The sequence below is a fragment of the Rhyacophila brunnea genome, unplaced genomic scaffold (genome assembly GCF_057557595.1).
Source record: "Rhyacophila brunnea isolate RB1 unplaced genomic scaffold, BYU_Rbru_1.0 scaffold_22, whole genome shotgun sequence".
Lineage (NCBI taxonomy): Eukaryota > Metazoa > Arthropoda > Insecta > Trichoptera > Rhyacophilidae > Rhyacophila > Rhyacophila brunnea.
Genome location: NW_028232882.1, coordinates 18,047,751 through 18,067,254, shown reverse-complemented (window position 1 = coordinate 18,067,254; position 19,504 = coordinate 18,047,751). Strand labels below are relative to the sequence as shown.

Here is a 19,504-nt window from a genome sequence, read left to right as displayed (position 1 = left end):
TATAATGTTAACGTGGAAATTTTGCCACAAATTGATTACCAGCCTGCCTCACCATACTAGCCTGCTTCACCATACTTTCATATAACCTGCCGGCCCTAGGTCTCCCCACAGTGAAAAAAATTCAAACCTGCTTTATAAAATAAGTATTTTTATATTGTCTTGAGATGCAACTACATTGAAGAAACTTTTTCTACCAGATGAAGCCTTCTGTGGTTTCCCCATCAAAATCACTGGAACAAGTGTCAGTTTTGCTGCAAGTGCCATCTTTTTATACAACAGACTGCTCTTCAGTTTCTATGAAAATTAGTAGACTAATAATGGCAAAAACACATTGTTATCACGTCACGTCATGTGAACTCATTTATACTAGAACCACCAAAACACTTAAGACTTTGTCCAGATGGTGCAATTTGATTTACGCGCATTCCAGGTACATGTGACCTCATTGAGCCATCCACATGTAATCGCCGCGTGTCACTTCTCGCGCGCGGTCGAGGTATGGATGACCACATTGAGCTGTCCGCGTACACTCGCGCCGTAACACGTGTCTTCTGGACTAGCTCTTAGTAGGTAATAAAAACTAACGAACTACATAAACATTGTGACAATTACCTGTCATTTGTAGCACCCATCCAAACCACTTAAACGAAGATGTGTGAGATTATGTGGCACGAAAATGGGTAAATTAGCAAAAGATTTTTTTTTAAAAAATGTGCCTACACGTGAAGAAACAATTCCCCCCCTGTAGGCACACGGTCCCTGGGCCACCCGGAAGGAGATGGACAGATACCATTAAGAAGGACGCAGAGGCTGAATGTGACCGACTGAAGAGAGATTGCTCGGGATGGATATCCTGAAGGACGGTCGTGTAGTCAGAGATGGACCTGAACGATATCTAGTACCTAAGCAGGTGAGTCTATCACAACTAATGACAACATATCTAATCATAATCAAGTCAGTACATGGATATCTGCCTATGGATCATCTGGAATAGTAATGGGAGAATACAAGGAAATCAGAACTAAATTTCATCGTTGAAACTAGAAAATTTGTAACTCCAAAAACACTACTTTACAGGAAATACAAAAAACTTTATGGTTTCGTATACAAATATATGGTTATGGAGTTAAATCATTTATGATTTAACAATGTAACGATTTTTTTGGAATTACATCATTTGTAAGCCGGGTAATTAACAATCGCCACTAGATGGCATTCAAAGTCAATTTTCGATTAAAACGGAATTACACATTTTTCTGGTTTCACAGACGATTTGAAATGACCTTAATGCAAAGAGATTGGATGGTGCCTTGCCCTAATGCCATTTATAAATCAAGTAAATAATACCTTGATTTAAATTACAAGATAGTACCTAGGTATTACTGATAGGATTTGAAATATCTCAGAAAGTGTAATTAAGAAATACAAGTGTTAAAGAATATGTTATCTTCAGTAGTTACATCCATCTCATAACAGGCATTAAAGATTGTCACATAAACACAACACCCATTCAATATTTTCGGACAGTCAGCTCAATGTGTCCTGAGCTGACTGCTTGTAACTGGTACCACATCCTGTACAGCATGGCAGTTCCCTTTAATTGTATGCTTCCGGGATGTATACTCAAGTCAGTAGGTAAGTGTGAATAGTTAGGCGAACATGCGTTCAGAGTCCCATTTGGTCTGGTATAGTAAGTGGTTGAATTGGTATCTATGAAAATTATTTGCTTTGGTACTTACCTATCTGCTTATTTGTGATTGGTTTAAACTTTAAATGATGAGCCAGTGTATAATAAAAAAAACTTGGTTTAAACTTGTAATACGTCTTTGTCATCTGTGCTCCTGGCAAATAAATCTCAGAGCATGTGTACCTATGCAGCCTTGTTGAAAACAATTTCTGAAATGGAAAATGACTAGCAGCTAATTTTTCATCATTAGCCTTAGTCATCTTTTTATCAACGTTTTACTTGCATTGACTCACTAATTTTATTATTCCTGTAAGTAGATTGCAAGACTTATTTTATTCACTATTATTTACAAATAAAATTTGACAGCGTACTGTATGTCATAGAAGTGTGCCAATCTGATAGGTTATTTATATTTTATGATGATGCATGCCTAGATAAGTAGGTAACCATTGGACAAACGGAAGTAATCTTTCATCAGAATAAGATTCTGACCATCCCAGTCACCATTATGCTACATAATAATATACTAATATTATTAGTAGTTCACTGATGATATGTACAAGTATTTACTTTTAATGGTGTTTCCTCATTCCAATATATACATAAGTATTCCTTGAGGGATCAAAGAAGGATTTATTGAAGGACCCAACATGTTTTACTAAGTTGGTTCATAGTGAAACAAAGCAGTAGTATTATGTGTGACTCACATAATATAATAATTTTAGGTTTGTCCTTCATTATTTCTTATTGAATCAATTACCATGGTAACGAGACATTCTTGGAGATTTGGTGAGAGTTATAACCATGTTAAAACATCATTTTTTGGGTTCTATAACATGATACTAATGGCATTAAGCCGCATTTGGACCAAGCGAGTGAATGTTTCTTCTTCCCCACTCCAGCGAATTCTCTTGACGTAAACGCTTTTTTTAGAGCGGGCATAAAAATTTCGCTGGAGTGGGGAAGAACAAACATTCGTTCGCTTGGTCTAAATATACTTAAAGGCTTTACCTACCTCATTATTTTTTTTAACCATGAAAAATGTGAAAATGAAACATTAAACAAAACTAGAAAGAATACAACAAAGGTATTTGCTTGAAATCTTCTGACAAATACCAGATGTCCAAAGTGCAAAAAAATCGCCAATTTGTCTCTGTAAAGTAAATATAGTGTTACCATTTTACCATTCGCATACACATCTGTACCAATTGGCAATCAAACACAATAATAGTTTACTTCTTTTGCCATTTTGCTACAATGTGAACATAATCGTCGTATTTAATTAGATCAGTAGCGAAGACTGCCTGTTAAGCGGAGATGTAACAAATAAAATGAATAATAAATTACATTCATAGTGATTAATCTGTTACAATATACGCATTACAGTATATAGTAATGGCCGAAAAAATTTGTTACGATGTTGAAGATTTCAGATTAAATTTAATAATATGTGCATTCAGTTTATCTCAAATAATATATTCAAATGTCTGTCTGAGTTCTCACAAGTACGGTTCAGATTACTCATGTTCATACAATTACAGACCTTAATAGTTTTATAGTATCAGTGTCCATAAGTCGTACTTGAACGACGGTTTCAGGTAAGTCATACTGTAGCAAAGACAACCAAAGATAATCGGCTCGACTGGGAAGTCATCGCATTCACCATATTCAACCAATACGTGCCATTGGATAATTATTTCTTTACATCTATGGAACATTCCGTCAAAAATAAAATGTTTAGAAATATTAGCGATGATCAAATTCACCTCGGAATCATATTTTTGATCACTGCCGGCACATTTTTATAAGAATTGAAGATTTAATAATGGTTAAAATGTGTGATTCATGATGGTGAATGTGTATTTTTTTGACTGGAATTTATTAGAAAACAATAAATAAAAAATTGGGACACATTGTGAAAGTTTAACTTAAAATAAATTGATTACTTCTGGGTACTCCAATTTAAAGGTGTCATTAATTTTTATTACTTGCGGATCGAATTAAAATCAATTCACACTATTCATAGCAATCACTTGTTTTGAAAATTTTCATTATTTTTCATGAGCCAAGGTAAACTTTAAATAACCGCTTAGTATTGAGTCTTCGCCGCTGATATGTGAATGTGTATTACTAGCTGTGCAAGATGTGTTTGGCAGCAATATTACAAAGCACCGCAAGAATCACCGGACGCCATCGTAGATTTAATTTGGAATCTGGCAACGATATCCGGTGATAGATCCCTCGTTTCGTAATAGTTTTAGCTTTTATTTTATGTTATCAACGCAACAGGAAGTTGAGGAGGAGGTATTTTCAACAGGGTTATGTTTTTAAGTAAAATTTAAGAAATAAACTTTGAGTTTATTAAAATGTAGAATAAAAATAATTTATAAAGCAGCAGTGTAAAGAATAACAGGCTATATGCAAGGCTCAAGGCTCTCCGTTCGCCGTGTATAATAAACACAGTTATTTTCAATGTATGAAAAGGTAAAAAAAAAACAGTCTTCCGTTATAAATACAAGTGTGTATTCAAAAAATAAACAAATCGGTATAAAATTAGATCTCTGTTAGAATAGAAATAGTACTTCTATCGATAAGAAAACACGTCCACGTGGAATGGCTAAAGATTATATTTGAGAAAATATATTTTTTATCATTTTTACAATTAATTATTACGTAGTCGCTACTGGTACAAAAATTTGATAAGAAATAGCGTTTTAAAGAATGTAAATCAATTTCCGTGAGCTTTGCATATAATCTAATAAAAAGCATCACAACAGCATCTTCAGGAATGGATCATGATTTTGACATAATTTATCAATTATAAAAATAGGTCAGGAATAATGGCAAAAAAGCAACCAATTTGAAAATTGAAAATTTATTAAAACCTACCTACCTATAATATTTTATTCTTTCATTATTTCAAAGTCATCATTGTTATTTTGGGTTATTTCCATATTATTTTTAATATAATAAAATAGAGTCATCTATTAAATTAACCTTCGAATCGCTTTCGATACGGCAAAAAAGAAAAACCGACCGCGATGATGACCTCCGTCTCGCGTTTGCAAAGAGTTCCATTTCAAAATAACATATTAAAAAAAAATTGTCAATCAGGTTTTCAAAATTTTAGCTTGCGACACTTAGGCCCACTACTTTACAATTAATTTCTAGATCCTAAAATTTAACGACAATAATTATTTGAAAATTTGTTGGGTCTACCTATCTAACTAATGATCTGTTTAATTATAATAATATATCTTAAATGATTATGTATTATGTATTATACTTCCATACAGAAATGGAATAAGAAATATACATATTGGAAAAGAAAACACAATATAACATTACTCGAGTAGTTGCGAGGATTATAAACTAAACAGTGTCGGAAATATTGAATTTTGCGGCTCCGAAGGAACCCATTAGATATTACAATAGTCATTGCATTTCAATATGCAATTAATTTCACAGTTTATAAAGCATAATTTAAGATGTACAAAACAGGTAACAACATTCATCTTTGAATGCGTTTTTATCGTAATATTAGTACACATAAAAAATTCTTACATTAAAACGATGTCAAATTTTATACTTTCAAGTCACATACTTAATAATATATGATGATAATGTTTAAATAAGAAAAAAATGATTTTTACTTTAATTCAGTTATTATGAGTACTTCATGACTAGAGATTTTTGTCCCATTTCGATAGTATATTGCTCATAGATGAAAATACAGCACAAGGAAGTTGTGAAATCCAATACATAATCATATTTATTAAATATTTCACATAGAAATGACACTCATTTAGCCCTATCTTCAGATCAGAGAAAAATAAATCTGTATGCCAAAGGAAAAGGAAGATGAGTCTTAAAAAATGATGAAAGTCCAACTGTCGCCGCTGAAATACTAAATTAAACAGTAATTACCATGCAGAATTGTCCAAAATTCAATAAAAAGTATTGACTTTCGACTAATCACCGTTTTCCTTTCGCACACAGAAATATTGTTTAATATTTATAAAAATGAATGTCATGGGGTTTGCCTATCCTGCGTGTAAGTGAGATATTTTTTAGTTACACAAAAATAAAAAAGTTTTACACCCTTATTTCCATCTCTAAACATCACATAGAAAAAATTATTGAAGTAAAAATATTTTCAAAACCTTTTATAAGTAGGTACACCTACTTTAAAAAGTACATACATCCTTAGGATTCACCAATTAATTCATTGCAAAAGCGAAAAATCACTAAATAAAAAATATATTATTTGGATTCGTCAATCCAATACTCAATATTACACCTACAGTGTAGTAGTGGCAGAGTGTGTTTAACCTCTGAAACCAAGAATAGCGGGTTCAAATCCCACATCTGGAAAAATTCACATGTTTTTTTCAATGCGTCCGTGGACCCAATGAGGTGCGCAACAACCATTCCTCATAAGTCTGTTAATAAAACTCCAATCTGCGGGAGGGTCAATAGTCAATATTGCAACTTTTAACAGATCTAGTCATGATTAAATAATTCATTTTTAAATTGATTTTATTAAATGTTTTTACATTTGTATTATTAAATTGGTAAAGTCCTGTCCGAAAACAATTAAGCCGTCGCCTGTACTCCAATTAAAGAAGTTAAAAACATTTCTTTTACACTTAATAATAATAATATACCACGGTGATTACTCGAAATAACTGAATTAAGTTACACATATATTATGATACATATTGTGATGATGATCGTTATTCCATAATGTATTGTATTTCAAAATGCTATTTCACGAAGAAAGAAACACATTATCCGTACATAACGTAAAAAACGGTACAATAAATGCAATCTCGCCGAACTGTTTCAATGCGGCAGTCGGAAAATAACTTAATTCACGATTTTATGTTTACAATAAATATTACATTGATTTTACCATACAAAAATATCTTTTATGTCATTTAAGCCACTGACTGTTACCGTTTTACTTATATTCCAAAAATACTTTGTCATTTTGCATGTTACGATAGTGGTGAATGCGAGAGTGCCGCCGCGTCCGAAACATATTCACAAGAAACTTCTGTCAAGCGATCTAATGGGCATTAGAGATCCGACCACACTCACAAAGTACAAGTTCAATCAGTAATGTATATTTATAAATTTGAAAAAAATCTACTTACAACTAAGTCTCTGTAGATAAGATACCTAACCCTATTAATATATAATAATAATAATATACTTAAAACTTTTATAGTGAAAAACTATCTGCAATATACATATTATTATGTATCAGTGTTATTTTAGTACAATCCCAGATGCCTAGACACTGTAATAAATAACTTCAAAAAAATTATACACCGCAATCTCCGCGGCCGACATTGAAAATTATATTGGGATTCTTTATTAAAAATACAAAGTATAAATAATAATAAAGAAATTTACCATCCATTCGCAGAATTTGAATGAATGAATGTGTCGGTTCATTTTATAAATGCTTTAAAACAGGTATCACAAGACAGACTACAATAGACTGATGCGTCGATACCGTGTATATTATTTATTCCCTAGTGAAACAATATACAAAAAGAGTATTTCAATCTCTCGAAAACAGGTGACGACTCTAACGAAATAAATAACTATTCATATTAATACATAATATTATTTGTGAGTATTTACAAAAAATACCTTCTCAATTTGATTTTCATGATAAAACATTGTGCGCAATGTCAATGTTTTCAGTAAAGTTATTAATTATTGTAAGAAAAGTAGCCAAAACTACAAAATTTTACAAAGTCATTCATCGACTTGCAATGAACATTATAATATAACATACAAATTTTATAATTTAGAGACATGTGTGGTAATTTATAAACGTAGGACGCTTCTCATTGAGAATCCGAAAAATAAATTTAGCATTATAATGTTTTTGAAAAGGAAATAATTCTTTTTGTAAAGTTTTTCCAAAGTCCTCCTGAGTATTGGACGTGGCACATTGCCAACGCCCGAACAAGCCCTGCACGAGTACACCGTAATAATATGGGTACTGTTTGCGGAAACAGAGTATTCGCACATTTGGGTTAGTTTTTGGATACATTTTAATGTCAAGAGAAAACAAAAGCATTTCACATTCCGAAGTGAGATATTGCATCGCATCAATTTCCTTCCAACATGATCAATTGACATCAACAGTAATAAAAGAAATCATGATCTCAATGCATACTATACTTACTACACTTCGGGTTTTCAATTAAACAATCAGTCAAATGCTGAAAAATGTAGCTAGAGTGTACATTTGAACATTTGACAAACCGTCATGTCATATATGATATATCAGAGAATATTATGTAGGTAGATGTATTCACTATATTTATGTAGATATAATTGGTCCTTAAGTGACTATACTTTTCAATAATAATTAATTAAATATATTATGTATAAATATGCCAAAATATACTTATGTAAAATTTATAAAATTGTCTCGTCATATATAGAATAAATAACGAGGGGCGGAGGGCGGCGGCGAGTTTGGCACAAAAATATTCCGCCGAGGCGAGGTCGGGCCGAACGCGGCCGCGCCCCCTCCCTTTCACAGATTCTACGGCTGAAATACCCAAAGCGTGTAGGAGGCGCGTTCATTAGTCGACGCAGTCTCGTCCGGCTCTCCGGAGAAAACTTAAAAGCAGTCGCGCGCGGCGAATGGGATTGATGTGATGTTAAATCATAAACAAAAATTACAGGTGACAGGGCTATGATAGAATCGCAAGGTACCCTCAGGCCCGATGTCGAATAATTTTCGATCTCTATCATCGGGGAGAGGTCGAAGCGGAGTATTCCTGTGATCGAAAACAAAATGTCAAAGTCAAAGTATAAGAGATGTCCGCTAGCGGATTCACAATTCGACAATTAGAAAACAGCCACAAATGAAATTTCACACGGACAACATCGAAGATTTAAAAGAGAACGCCCGCCCCCCTCCGCATCGCCGTCTCGTCTAACACACCCCCGTCCAATTGAAAAAAGAGTCCCCGCGAGACGGCGGAGGGGGGGCCCCTCAGGGTTGTGAGCCCACGGGTGTCTGGCAGTAGGGGCACTCTTTCTGTGTGGAGGCGCAGGAATCGCACATGACGTAGTGGTTGCAAGGGCCCAGCGTTACAGAGCGGTTCTGCTCCTCGCAAACCATGCACTTAGTGGCCGTTTCCAAGTAGAGCACCTTCTCCACCTCCTCCAGGTCTGTGCGCAGCTGCGCTTGCAGCGATTTCAACACCGGTAGTGATAGCCCACGCAGGCAAGTCACGCTGCGCAGTTTGTGCAGATACGGGCTGTTTTGCAGCTGCTCCACTTCCTGCCGCAGGGCCGCCGCGCGTGCCATTGCCTCGTCACGTGCGACCTCCGCCACTGCAACTTTGCGCCCTGCCTCCTCGCTTTCGCGCTGCCACGCCTCACATGCGCCGCGCGCTTGCGCTATCCGCTCGTCCCAGCACACTTGTTGCGCCCTCGAAGTTTGTAGCTCCTCACGCAGTCTGTTGAGCTCGGCCATGCCCGAACCCATCGACGGACTCGCCGAGTAGGGTCCCATGCTGTTGTGGTTCCTTCCGGGGGACGCATTCTGGAAGTCGAAAAATCCACCACCTGGCTTGCCTGATGAACTAGGCTGCGCGTGTGAGTTGTAGAGGGGCTCCAAGGAGTGGTCCTGGTGCGAATACCTGGCCGACAGATAGCCCGACTGCAGCTGTTGTAGAGGAGACCCCCGTGAGGGACTGAAGCCGTGCAGGCCAGAGCCGGGGATGTTGACGGGAGCAGAGCCACCCAGCAACGAGCCGCCGTGGTGCTCATTGTCTGTCAGGTCACGGTTCAGCGACGCCATCAGATTCAGAGAGTCATCTAAGTGAAGGTCATCCAGAGCGTTACCTGACAATTTTTGAGAACAAACAGGTCGAATATTATTCTTCATAAAAGTGATTATTTCTAATGCTAACCCTCGACTCATTTTAAGGAAAATATATTATGAATTCATAAAATTATTCATATACGTATTGTGTATGATTATATTTTTCGCATTTTAAATGAGTAAACCTCAAGACTATTATGTATGAAACCATTGTAGAATGTGTAGTTGACAAATACGCATTGCAAAATATATCTTTCTAAATTATGAGTCAACCTCCAATAAAAAGTTTCACCCAATTTAATTAAGTCATTTGAAATAAAATTAAACAAAAGTTGCGCATAAAGTAATTCTGACAGGACATAAATGAAACTATTAGAAGCAACTTAAGGCCATGCATTAGTTGAGGCACGGTCTAAAAAGATCGTTGCTAGGCGATGCGCGGACTGCGGGTCGCGGGTGCAAATGACACCTGTCAAACGAAATATTATTTTTCATATAAATCCAACATACGTTCATTTTATGTTCTGTTTATTGTTCTATTAGTAACAATAATAATATATTCATTGACATGTTTTCTTTTTAAAGTAAATGGGTAACGTTTTTAGTCATCTTTACACGATTTTAGAATTAATTGACCCGTCGCCATCACGCAGCAAAGTGACGTGCTTCTGGCTCGAGATTCTCTCAGTGAATGGCAGCGAGTCCAAAATTTCGTCGTGCCTACAGTTGGAAATTATTTGGCATTTCACTGATGCGTCACCTTAAGGCAACAGCATCCCAAAACAATAAAAAAAACTATCCTGCAGTATTTTTTATAAAGTGAACAATAGAAAATCATTAATTTAGATTACTGACTTTGCTTTCACTTGTGGCCCATAAAAGCAATACTTTAAGTCTTTATGATATTTGCAACTGAGCTCGCTCATTTACAAATTGAATTTTCATTTAGTTCAAATTATCTGTTCTAGTGGCTTCAGATATTCTTTCTATAATGTTTACGCATTGTGCAGTTTCAATTTTTTATTCAATTTCGTCTTATTAATGACAATAATTTAATTCTGAGATGATGGCAAAATGCTATGAAACATGTGAACTAACCGACAACTTCAGTGAGAAGGGCAGGGTCGAAGTTGGGCAACGAGTTGTCGGGGGGGTTGGCAAGGCGGGCGTGCTGCTGCGACTGGTGATGGTGCCACATGGCGCAGATGGTCTGCTTGCGAGCCATGCGCTCCTGCATTGACAGCGATACCTCGCCGTCTATCGCTAATATCTGAGCCTTCAGCTCCGAGCAGAAATCTGAAAAAAAGCAATGACTTTGTTAAAGTAGTTCAGAACCCAACACATGGAAGCGAAAACCTTCTTTTGTGTAGATGGAGTCTTTATACACTCATCCCTCAATATATGCAGTAGATACGTTCTGTGAAAAAATGTATTAAAAGAACACAAAGCTTATACAAAATCGTGGCATGGTTTCGGTTTCCACAATGTTCAAAACGTCAGGGGAAATATGTCATAAAAATGGGGATAGATTAAAAACTGTATAAAAAATTAATATCTAGTTATTGTTGGCAATTTGCAGATTTATTAGTTCATGGAATTGACTGCTTGAGTGAATCTAAAATTGTGTTGAAATGCTTCAGACAAATATGAATGGGAAATTTCCTCAGCTGATAATGGATGTTATGTGTCACGGAATTCTTTACAATATAACATTTTATTTTGATAAACGTGATTGTAGAATCAAACCAAATGAATACAAGTATCTATTCTTCAAACAACATATCGCTGTGATCTTATAGCGCTGTATGTATTGCTAGGGGTACACGATTGAGGGTGGATTTATAGTTCCGCAGATTGCTGCAAAGACGTCTGCAGCTATAATGTAAAATATAAAGTACGGCCAACAGCGGCTAGCCATGGCAATGAAGTGGGTATGTGGTAGAGGTGAGTTGGAAATACTGTCACCAGTTTGTGTACTCAAGTCTCCGATGAAACTACCCATACTCAGTATGTATGGCCTAATAAACTTGTTCCAAAAAACTTGTCATGACATCATCGCGAGTCGCTCGCCAGTTGGTAGACTTTCAACACTATTGACATTAAATACAAGTATGTATATTTTAATTTATTAGTCTATGCATTCGAATGTATGAACAATAAGTCATAAATTTTGTGTCGCAGCATAGTGGTGAGATTACGCACAGGCTTGTGACTGCTCAAAACATGTTCAAAATTTAAGAAAAACACTGTTATTCATTTATGTTAACAAGAATATTATAACCTAACAGAAAAACAACTTATAAATTTTAAATGTGTTTAAAACTTTATAATAAATGGGACATTTCGGAAAGCCGAGGAGTGTATTTTTAGCGATTCTATTGAAGCCAATATTTAAACTAATATGGAGTTGGTTTTAGTTCCAGTTGAGTATAAGACTTATGTCGCATACGCACGCCAAACGCTCTATATAGTATTCCAAATACTAGTAAGTATATTGGAACAAGTTTCGATACTAAGTATTTTTTTATACTGGTAGTAAGTATACTTAGTCTTCAAAATCAACCAGTTTTCCCACCTCTAGTATGTAGTTAGTTCACAATTATTGTGTCACGCAAACCAGACCTATCAGATATCTTAAATTGATAAGGGACATAGCAGAGAAATGTAAATGTAAAACGTACCTGGCATAGTATTATTTTGCTGCGCTGCCATCTGTCCGTAAGAGTTGGAGAGCAGGCCGTGTGAGTGTTGCGGAGCCATGTGCTTGTGCTGCAGCTGCGACCCGGGGGCCTTGCTGTGAGAACTGTTGGAGCCTAGACTGCTTGTTGAAGCCGACTCAGATACTTCTCCGCTACCATTCTGAACCAATATATTATAAATCAATATCAGACCAATACAGTAAAAAATAATCACGAAGAGAATTTTTTTTTAAATTTCCTCTATTTTTTTTGCAATTTGATGAAAGTTTTGAGCTATAAAGATAATGCCTGAATAAAACATCCAAAAAGGTAAATTTTTCAAAAAATGTAGTGAAGAAATGTTATTACGGAAATAAAATGTGCTGTGGGAGTGTAGCGCGCTGGCATGAATTGACGTTCTACCGGTGACTCTAGTGTTGTTGTCTTGACAATGTGCTTTTGTTTGAATATCTGACACCCTACCGCCATAAGAGTGAATTATCTATTACTGAATAATTGAGGTTCTACTATTCGCCATGTTTGTATTTTTTATTTGAATTAACATAAGAAAACAGACACACATAGGCAGACAATGTGCTTTCTATACGGTATACTTGCTCCGAGTACATATAAACGTGTCATCAAAATAAAATATGCTCATTCAAAATTCTCTTACAATGGCTCTATAATAGTATAAAAGACCTATCAAACTGGAAACTGTCTCTGGATTCGGCACATCTATCCGATTTAACATTGGAAATAATAAGACAAGTCGATAGCAAAAAGATAATACTCACACTTGAATCTGAGCTTTTTTTGTCAGGGGGCATGGATGATGAGAGAATATCTGCAATACTAGTGCCGCACTCCAACGGGACCGCCAGCTCGCGTGCCAGAGACATCTCTTCTGCTTCAAGGTTAACAACAATATTGTGTTAGGTTTTGGCATATACAATTTAAGACAAATAAATATATACATATATCCTGATAAGTACAATTTTATTTTGATTATAATTATTACATCTATGGTTTGATCATCTAAAAAATTGGGCATTTTGTATTAGTTAAAAAATACAATAGAGTGAAAAAAGGAAACCAATGATAAAACAAAGCATTTCAGCTAGAATATTTGCCTGTTGTGGCATGTGAAAGAGAGGGACTCACGTTCGACATGGGCGAAGGCACAGAAGACACCTCGGGGGCAGTATCCAGCCTGTTGCACGTCATTACACTTTGTGCTCTTGTAGATCTCGGGGTGGAACTGCTGTTCTGTGCGTGTGTGGCAGTAGGTGCAGGCGTCACCATTATCGCAGTTTCCCGGCTCCCCCCACTCCTCGCCGTGCTTCACGTTAGGGCAGGGTGTGCTCCGGTACTTGCACTTGCGTGGCGAGCGGCGCTTGTCTTTGCTGTTGTGGTACTGAGGGCACGCGTAGCCCTGACGGCACAGCCGCGGCGGCCGCTTGCACGCCTCCGTCTTGTACGACGACAGCACGTAATTTGTATCTGCCCCACAAGAAAAAAACAACTTTTTATTTTCAACTGATATTTGGATGACAGCAAAATATGATTCTATAGTAAATTTTCTTTGCTTGTAATTCAAGGATATTGCGGCAGCACAACTCGGAAAATTCAACAGATTGTGCACTTCGTATAGAAAGATGAATTTTTATGTAATAAATAGACATATCTGAAAGTTCATTTTTAAGATATTGAGCCGCTTCGAAATTAACGATGAAGCCCCAAAATTTTCTATAATTACTGTCTGATTACATGTATTTGACGGTCATTGATCATTTGAGAAATAAAAGTGGAAAAATACTAATAAAAATTACTAAAGTCATTTAACTCATTTAGTGCTGACACCGCGACTGGCGCGTTTGCGTTAGTTGGCCTTTAGATATAATTTTTATATTTATTATTAATTTTTTTATAAATTTCTCATTCTATCATCATTTCAAATGGTCACGTACTCAGCCACGAGGGAACGACTGAGAAGAAAAAATAACAAAAATCATCCTACTGCAATATTTGGTTTCAGAGTCTATAGAAATAGATGAATACTTAAGGGGGACATGCTCAGGGTACGTCAAAATGGAGCTTTTATGCTATTTTCAAAGCATGATCCTGGACATTCCTTAAACGTTGTAGAGAATCTATTTACATAATTTTGAAGCCTTATTATCCTTTATATTTATTTTAAACATTTGATGACTGCATAAAGTATTTTTATTACATGAAATAGTATTCATCTAAACCTCTCGCTCTAATGTTTTAGAATATAGTCATATTTCAGTACATCCATGTGAAGTGGTGTTAAGATTTTTTATATTTATTAATTTTTAAAAGCATTTATAAAACCATTAGTAAAATTTATTTCAACATTATTATAGTGAAATATTTACAATAAAAAATTATATTGATAATCTGTGATCCCAAATTTGACAAGAATTAGGCATTTTATTATTCAAAAAATGGGCAAGATTTACACATTTAAAGATAATTTTAAACGTACTGATTATAAGCTATGTCTTTGACCATTCAAAATACCTAACCGTTTTCTTTTAGGTTAGGTATTTTGAATGGTCAAAGACATAGCTTATAATCAGTACCTTTAAAATTATCTTTAAATGTGTAAATCCTGCCCATTTTTTGAATAATAAAATGCCTAGTTCTTGTCAAATTTGGGATCACAGAGATTATCAATATAATTTTTTATTGTAAATATTTCACTATAATAACGTCGACATAAATTTTACTAATGGTTTTATAAATACTTTTAAAAATTAATAAATATAAAAAATCTTAAACACCACTTCACACGGACGTACTGAAATATGACTATATGAAACATTAGAGCGAGAGGTTTAAAAGAATACTATTTTATGTAATAAAAATACTTTATGCAGTAATCAAATGTTTAAAATAAATATAAAGGATAATAAGGCTTCAAAATTATGTAAATAGATTATCTATGACGTTTAAGGAATGTCCAGGATCATGCTTTGAAAATAGCATAAAAGCTCCATTTTGACGTACGCTGAGCATGTGGGCCGTTAAAATAAAGTTTATATTTCACACAAGAGTGAATAAATTCTGTGAAATCTTCAAATAAAATACATATGGAAAATGTATTTTTAAGCACAGAGCTCAGAGGGGAAAAAAAGAGATTACTATTTGATTGCACGATGTTCATATGAGATAACAAACCGGCTCACATAATGATCTGTCTGACAATTAGGGTTACAGATAAATTTGTATAAACAAAAAAAGTTTGATGTACGGGTAATTTATAACAAATGCACTTATAAAATTTGCATTAGGTAATTACATCAATTGCAAGTAAATAAGCGTTTAATAACATAGAATTCGGGGAACACAACAATATTCAGTAATTTATTGTGACGGTAACTGTGATACATATCATGGAATGTTTACAAGATAATACATGTAGTATTTTTGATATAGTTTGATTGAAGAAACTATGTAATTATATCTTTAATAATGTAAAGCAAGATTAAATTGATATTAAAACGCACAAACGATTGAGCCGATTATCTACGTCTCGTTTTCCATAATGCTTAATTAATTTTTAATGTAACTTTGAACAAAATTGAATGAAACAGTGAGTCTCTACACTGTAATTTTAACAACTAATACTTATTTTATTCTATAGATTCAATACCAATAATTTTAACGCATTCTTTATAAGACTATGAAGAAATAAAAGTTACACCTTTCTTAGATAAAAACATGGTGCAGAGAAAGTGAGAAATATTGACGCGACCTTGAAATATTCATTATCACAAATTTAGCAATAATTAAGTAATGTATTGTTTAAATAAGTATTTAGAAAGCAGACGAGTAAAATATGAAAAGAAAATGAGGTTACAACACAACTGATTAGCACATTGCAGTTGGAATTGAATTTCCGGTATTGGTAATATTAAAATTTCTGGACTTAAAGATTTGTCTGTTTTTTTTACTACTATTCCAGGAATTTCGTATGATGAAGTGCAGTGGGTCATCTTGCATTGCCTGCAGTAGCTGGACTCGTGTGGATAGATTTAAAAGCTTATTCAAAAAACCATTACCGACCACGTCATAATAATTGTTAATCACTTTGACATTACAACGCATAATTGAGTATTCATGACAAATAACGTTTAATAGTCTCCTTTACAAATTTCAAATAATTCGAGCACACAGCCGATTAAATAAAACTTCTTTTTCTAATCCTAAATAATACAATCATGAAGTAAATAATAAAAAGGTATAAGAAATTCTGCCCTGAAAATTTTACAATGTTTGTCAGCTTTTATTTTGCATGGACCAATCTGATAATGTACTATCGACGATGTCTTACCTTGCCATTTTGGATCTTCATTCATAAGATTTCTTTCTTTGTCTAAAACATTCGGTCCGTTGGCTGCGGCCCCATTCGGTTCTAAGTCGGGGTTTTCTAGGGCTTGAATTTCTTTAATATCATATACTGGTGGTCTAAGGTCGTTGTTTCCATGCGCAAACGCGCAATGTGGTCCGTTTTTGACACAGAACCCCCTAGCGTCCGTGTCGTGGACGCACATACAAGTTTTATAATAGCGAAGATGGTAACGCCTCTCCGTGTCGCCGGCTGTGCGATGAAGGAATGGGCACCTGCAAATGAGACGATATTTATACAACCATAGCTAAAAATGGTTAAATAAATGTCGTTTTCTGTTAAATACAAGTTAAAAATTGCAATACTTGTACTAATACAATATTAATTACATTAAAATATTTAGGTCTCGTTTCGCCCAGCAGTTGACAAAGCTACTCATCACATACTAATGACAACATTAATTGAGCTACTGAGGATTATAGAAGTTCGAGTAACGAAGTAGAGTATAAAAATGAGTTGGGAGCAGTTTTAACATCACCACACCCCATTTATGCTTAAAAAAAGTATATGTATAAAGATGGAACTACTACTTTATATGAAAGGTTATAGCATGCTATTCCTAAAATTGGAATACACTACACAAACTTCCATCTATAAAATGTTATTATTTTCATAACATAAATAATATGAATGATTTTGTGATTACTAATAAAAATAAAGAAAAAGCAATATTTTATTCATGAAATGGTAATATGTACTGGATCATTTGAGAATGACACCTCATTTACACAATGTTTCTAAGAGACATGCCGAATTTATAATAACATATTCATTTGTATCACTTATATCCCAGCTTGATTATTAAAAAAAAATGTCTTAATATTCTTTCTCAAACATAATAAATTTGCTGTAAATATTGGTGGAAGTATCAATTATTTCAAACATTGTTTTGTTAATATCTCAAGCATTGATCTAATTATCTAATTATCTATACCTATGCATTGATTACAAATTACACATGGTAATATTATGCTTCAAACATTTTCTATTTGAGAATGGTGATTATTGATTAACAAATTTAATAATTTGCATAGATATGTAATTTAGGTATTAAATAATATTATATACCTTTTTTGATTGCATACATAATATGGCTACATTTTATTTAAAAATTCGAAAAACATCGTAAGCTTAAAAGTAATATTGAGTGAAAGTATGGAAGTATTCTGAAGATATTTCACTGTATACAGTGTATGAATCGAATATAAACACGAAACAAAGTAAATTTGACACGTTAATAAGCTATTGGGTGCAATAAACAGTATAAAAGCAATGCATAAGTGAAAGAAATTACAGGAAAACCCCTTGCTTTGACACACTTCTACATTGGCCATTTTATAATAACAACATCAAGTAAAAACACAATTAAAGATAAATTATTGGCGTCCGTTACAATCCATTCACTGTTATGGTACTATTCGACATGTTATATCGAATAATTCACACCATCCACAGGTGAACGCCTACAAAACATTGCGAAAATTGACAGCTACGCTTCCTTTCTACATAACAAAGCAATGGCATATGTACTCACTCATCTCCATCTTCACAAACACCAGAAGTTTCGTTATATTTAGTGCAATAATTGTCAGCGCTATAATTGAAAGATCCATCTCTCTTCCTGACGGGTCTCCGCCGTCTTTGGTTGTTAAAATGCCAGTGAAAACAAGTAAACGGTCTATGTTGAGTGCATTTGTGTTGCAAAAACGACGGACACTGTTCAACTCGGAACTCTTTTAAATATCTGTAAAACGAAACGTCACAACAGTTTACGAAACGTATTAAATCATAAGATATCATACGAAAAATATAAGATGATGTGCGTAAGGACTCAGTGAATGGGCTTACTTGTAATGATTTGGTTTTTCTGTTTGAGCTGTCAACAAAGGCTTCGACTCCGACGGCATTTTGTAAAAACTATTGCGTCTCTCGCGTTGCGCAGGGCACGCTACTGGCCGCCAATTAAAATTCAATACTTGATCACGTGACGTGCGGGCAGAGAAAGATTTGTAAATCAAAATAATAACACACAGGTTACGGCAGGTGTTACTTCTGATTAATTTTTGTCAAAAGAAATGCTCACATTTTCTTATGACACCGTTGGATTTACAATATTGCTGTACATTTGTTTTAAAATTATTTCATTACAAAACAAAACACTTTACTTCATTCTTGTGTATATAGTTGTCTCATGTCAATCCACAGTAAAGAAAGAGATAGAATGAATGTTCTATTTTCTAATAATAAACTAATTTATTATTGCTTATGACTTGTTTACAGCCGGCGTTGAGAAAATAAAAATTCTGTATAATAGTAAAACAATATAAAAATTTCAATCAATTCAAATGATAATATCATAATTGAGTGAAATAATAACACCACATAGTCAAAAGTTATCTTTTCGTAAGTATTCGCTAGGTATAATAATTTTAATGACGTGCGCATAGATAATATTTACTTTCTGGCAACATTAAGACCATTATCTAATACTCGAAAAACAAACTTCTCTTGTCAAAAAGTGCCAATAAAATACCATTGTAAAGCGTCTCACTTAAAGTTATAACATCTATTTTTTGTTTGTATGCATATTATTTTATTTATTCTTATTTAAATAGAATTATAAGACAATAAAAAGCTTCATTTTTACTTAATTTTATTTGACATAAGTACCGTATTACATATATTAGAAATATTCGACTTGATTTAACTGTATTACTTTTATAAGATTTTAGGGTGACAATAATTTCTTGATAACTATTTGATTATAGCACAGAAATATTGTTTAAATATAAATGAAAAAGTAGGTACCTTATTTATTTTGATTATAAAATAAA

At 34.3% G+C, this 19,504-nt stretch overlaps 1 protein-coding gene and 1 long non-coding RNA gene across 3 annotated transcripts in view; one reads left to right on the top strand and one right to left on the bottom strand.

The window, feature by feature from the left end:
- Nucleotides 1-19,504, top strand: part of LOC147070133 (uncharacterized) — a 110,629-nt gene that overhangs the window by 83,929 nt on the left and 7,196 nt on the right. The window lies entirely within an intron of this gene.
- Nucleotides 1,360-18,853, bottom strand: unk (RING finger protein unk). 2 transcript variants are annotated; one of them, XM_085950062.1, is made up of 8 exons: nt 18,519-18,853; nt 18,205-18,414; nt 16,596-16,885; nt 13,397-13,735; nt 13,030-13,142; nt 12,236-12,413; nt 10,653-10,850; nt 1,360-9,574 (listed from the first exon to the last, which is right to left on the bottom strand). In XM_085950062.1, the coding sequence occupies exons 1-8, from the start codon at nt 18,575-18,577 to the stop codon at nt 8,718-8,720; spliced, it is 2,244 nt and encodes a 747-aa protein (XP_085806188.1). In that variant the 5' UTR covers nt 18,578-18,853; the 3' UTR covers nt 1,360-8,717. The 2 variants fall into 2 exon arrangements, with proteins under 2 accessions (XP_085806188.1, XP_085806189.1); XM_085950063.1 differs by having other exon boundaries at nt 13,030-13,139.

What these genes read in the sequence shown, in the direction of transcription:
- unk (XM_085950062.1), bottom strand. Translation starts at nt 18,577, where the DNA reads ATGCCGTCGGAGTCGAAGCCTTTGTTGACAGCTCAAACAGAAAAACCA. An exon ending in TGAAGATCCAAAATGGCAAG is followed by an intron (nt 13,736 to 16,595) that starts GTAAGACATCGT and finishes CTTGTGGGGCAG; the next exon opens with ATACAAATTACGTGCTGTCG. An exon ending in AAAAAAGCTCAGATTCAAGT is followed by an intron (nt 12,414 to 13,029) that starts GTGAGTATTATC and finishes ATATTGGTTCAG; the next exon opens with AATGGTAGCGGAGAAGTATC.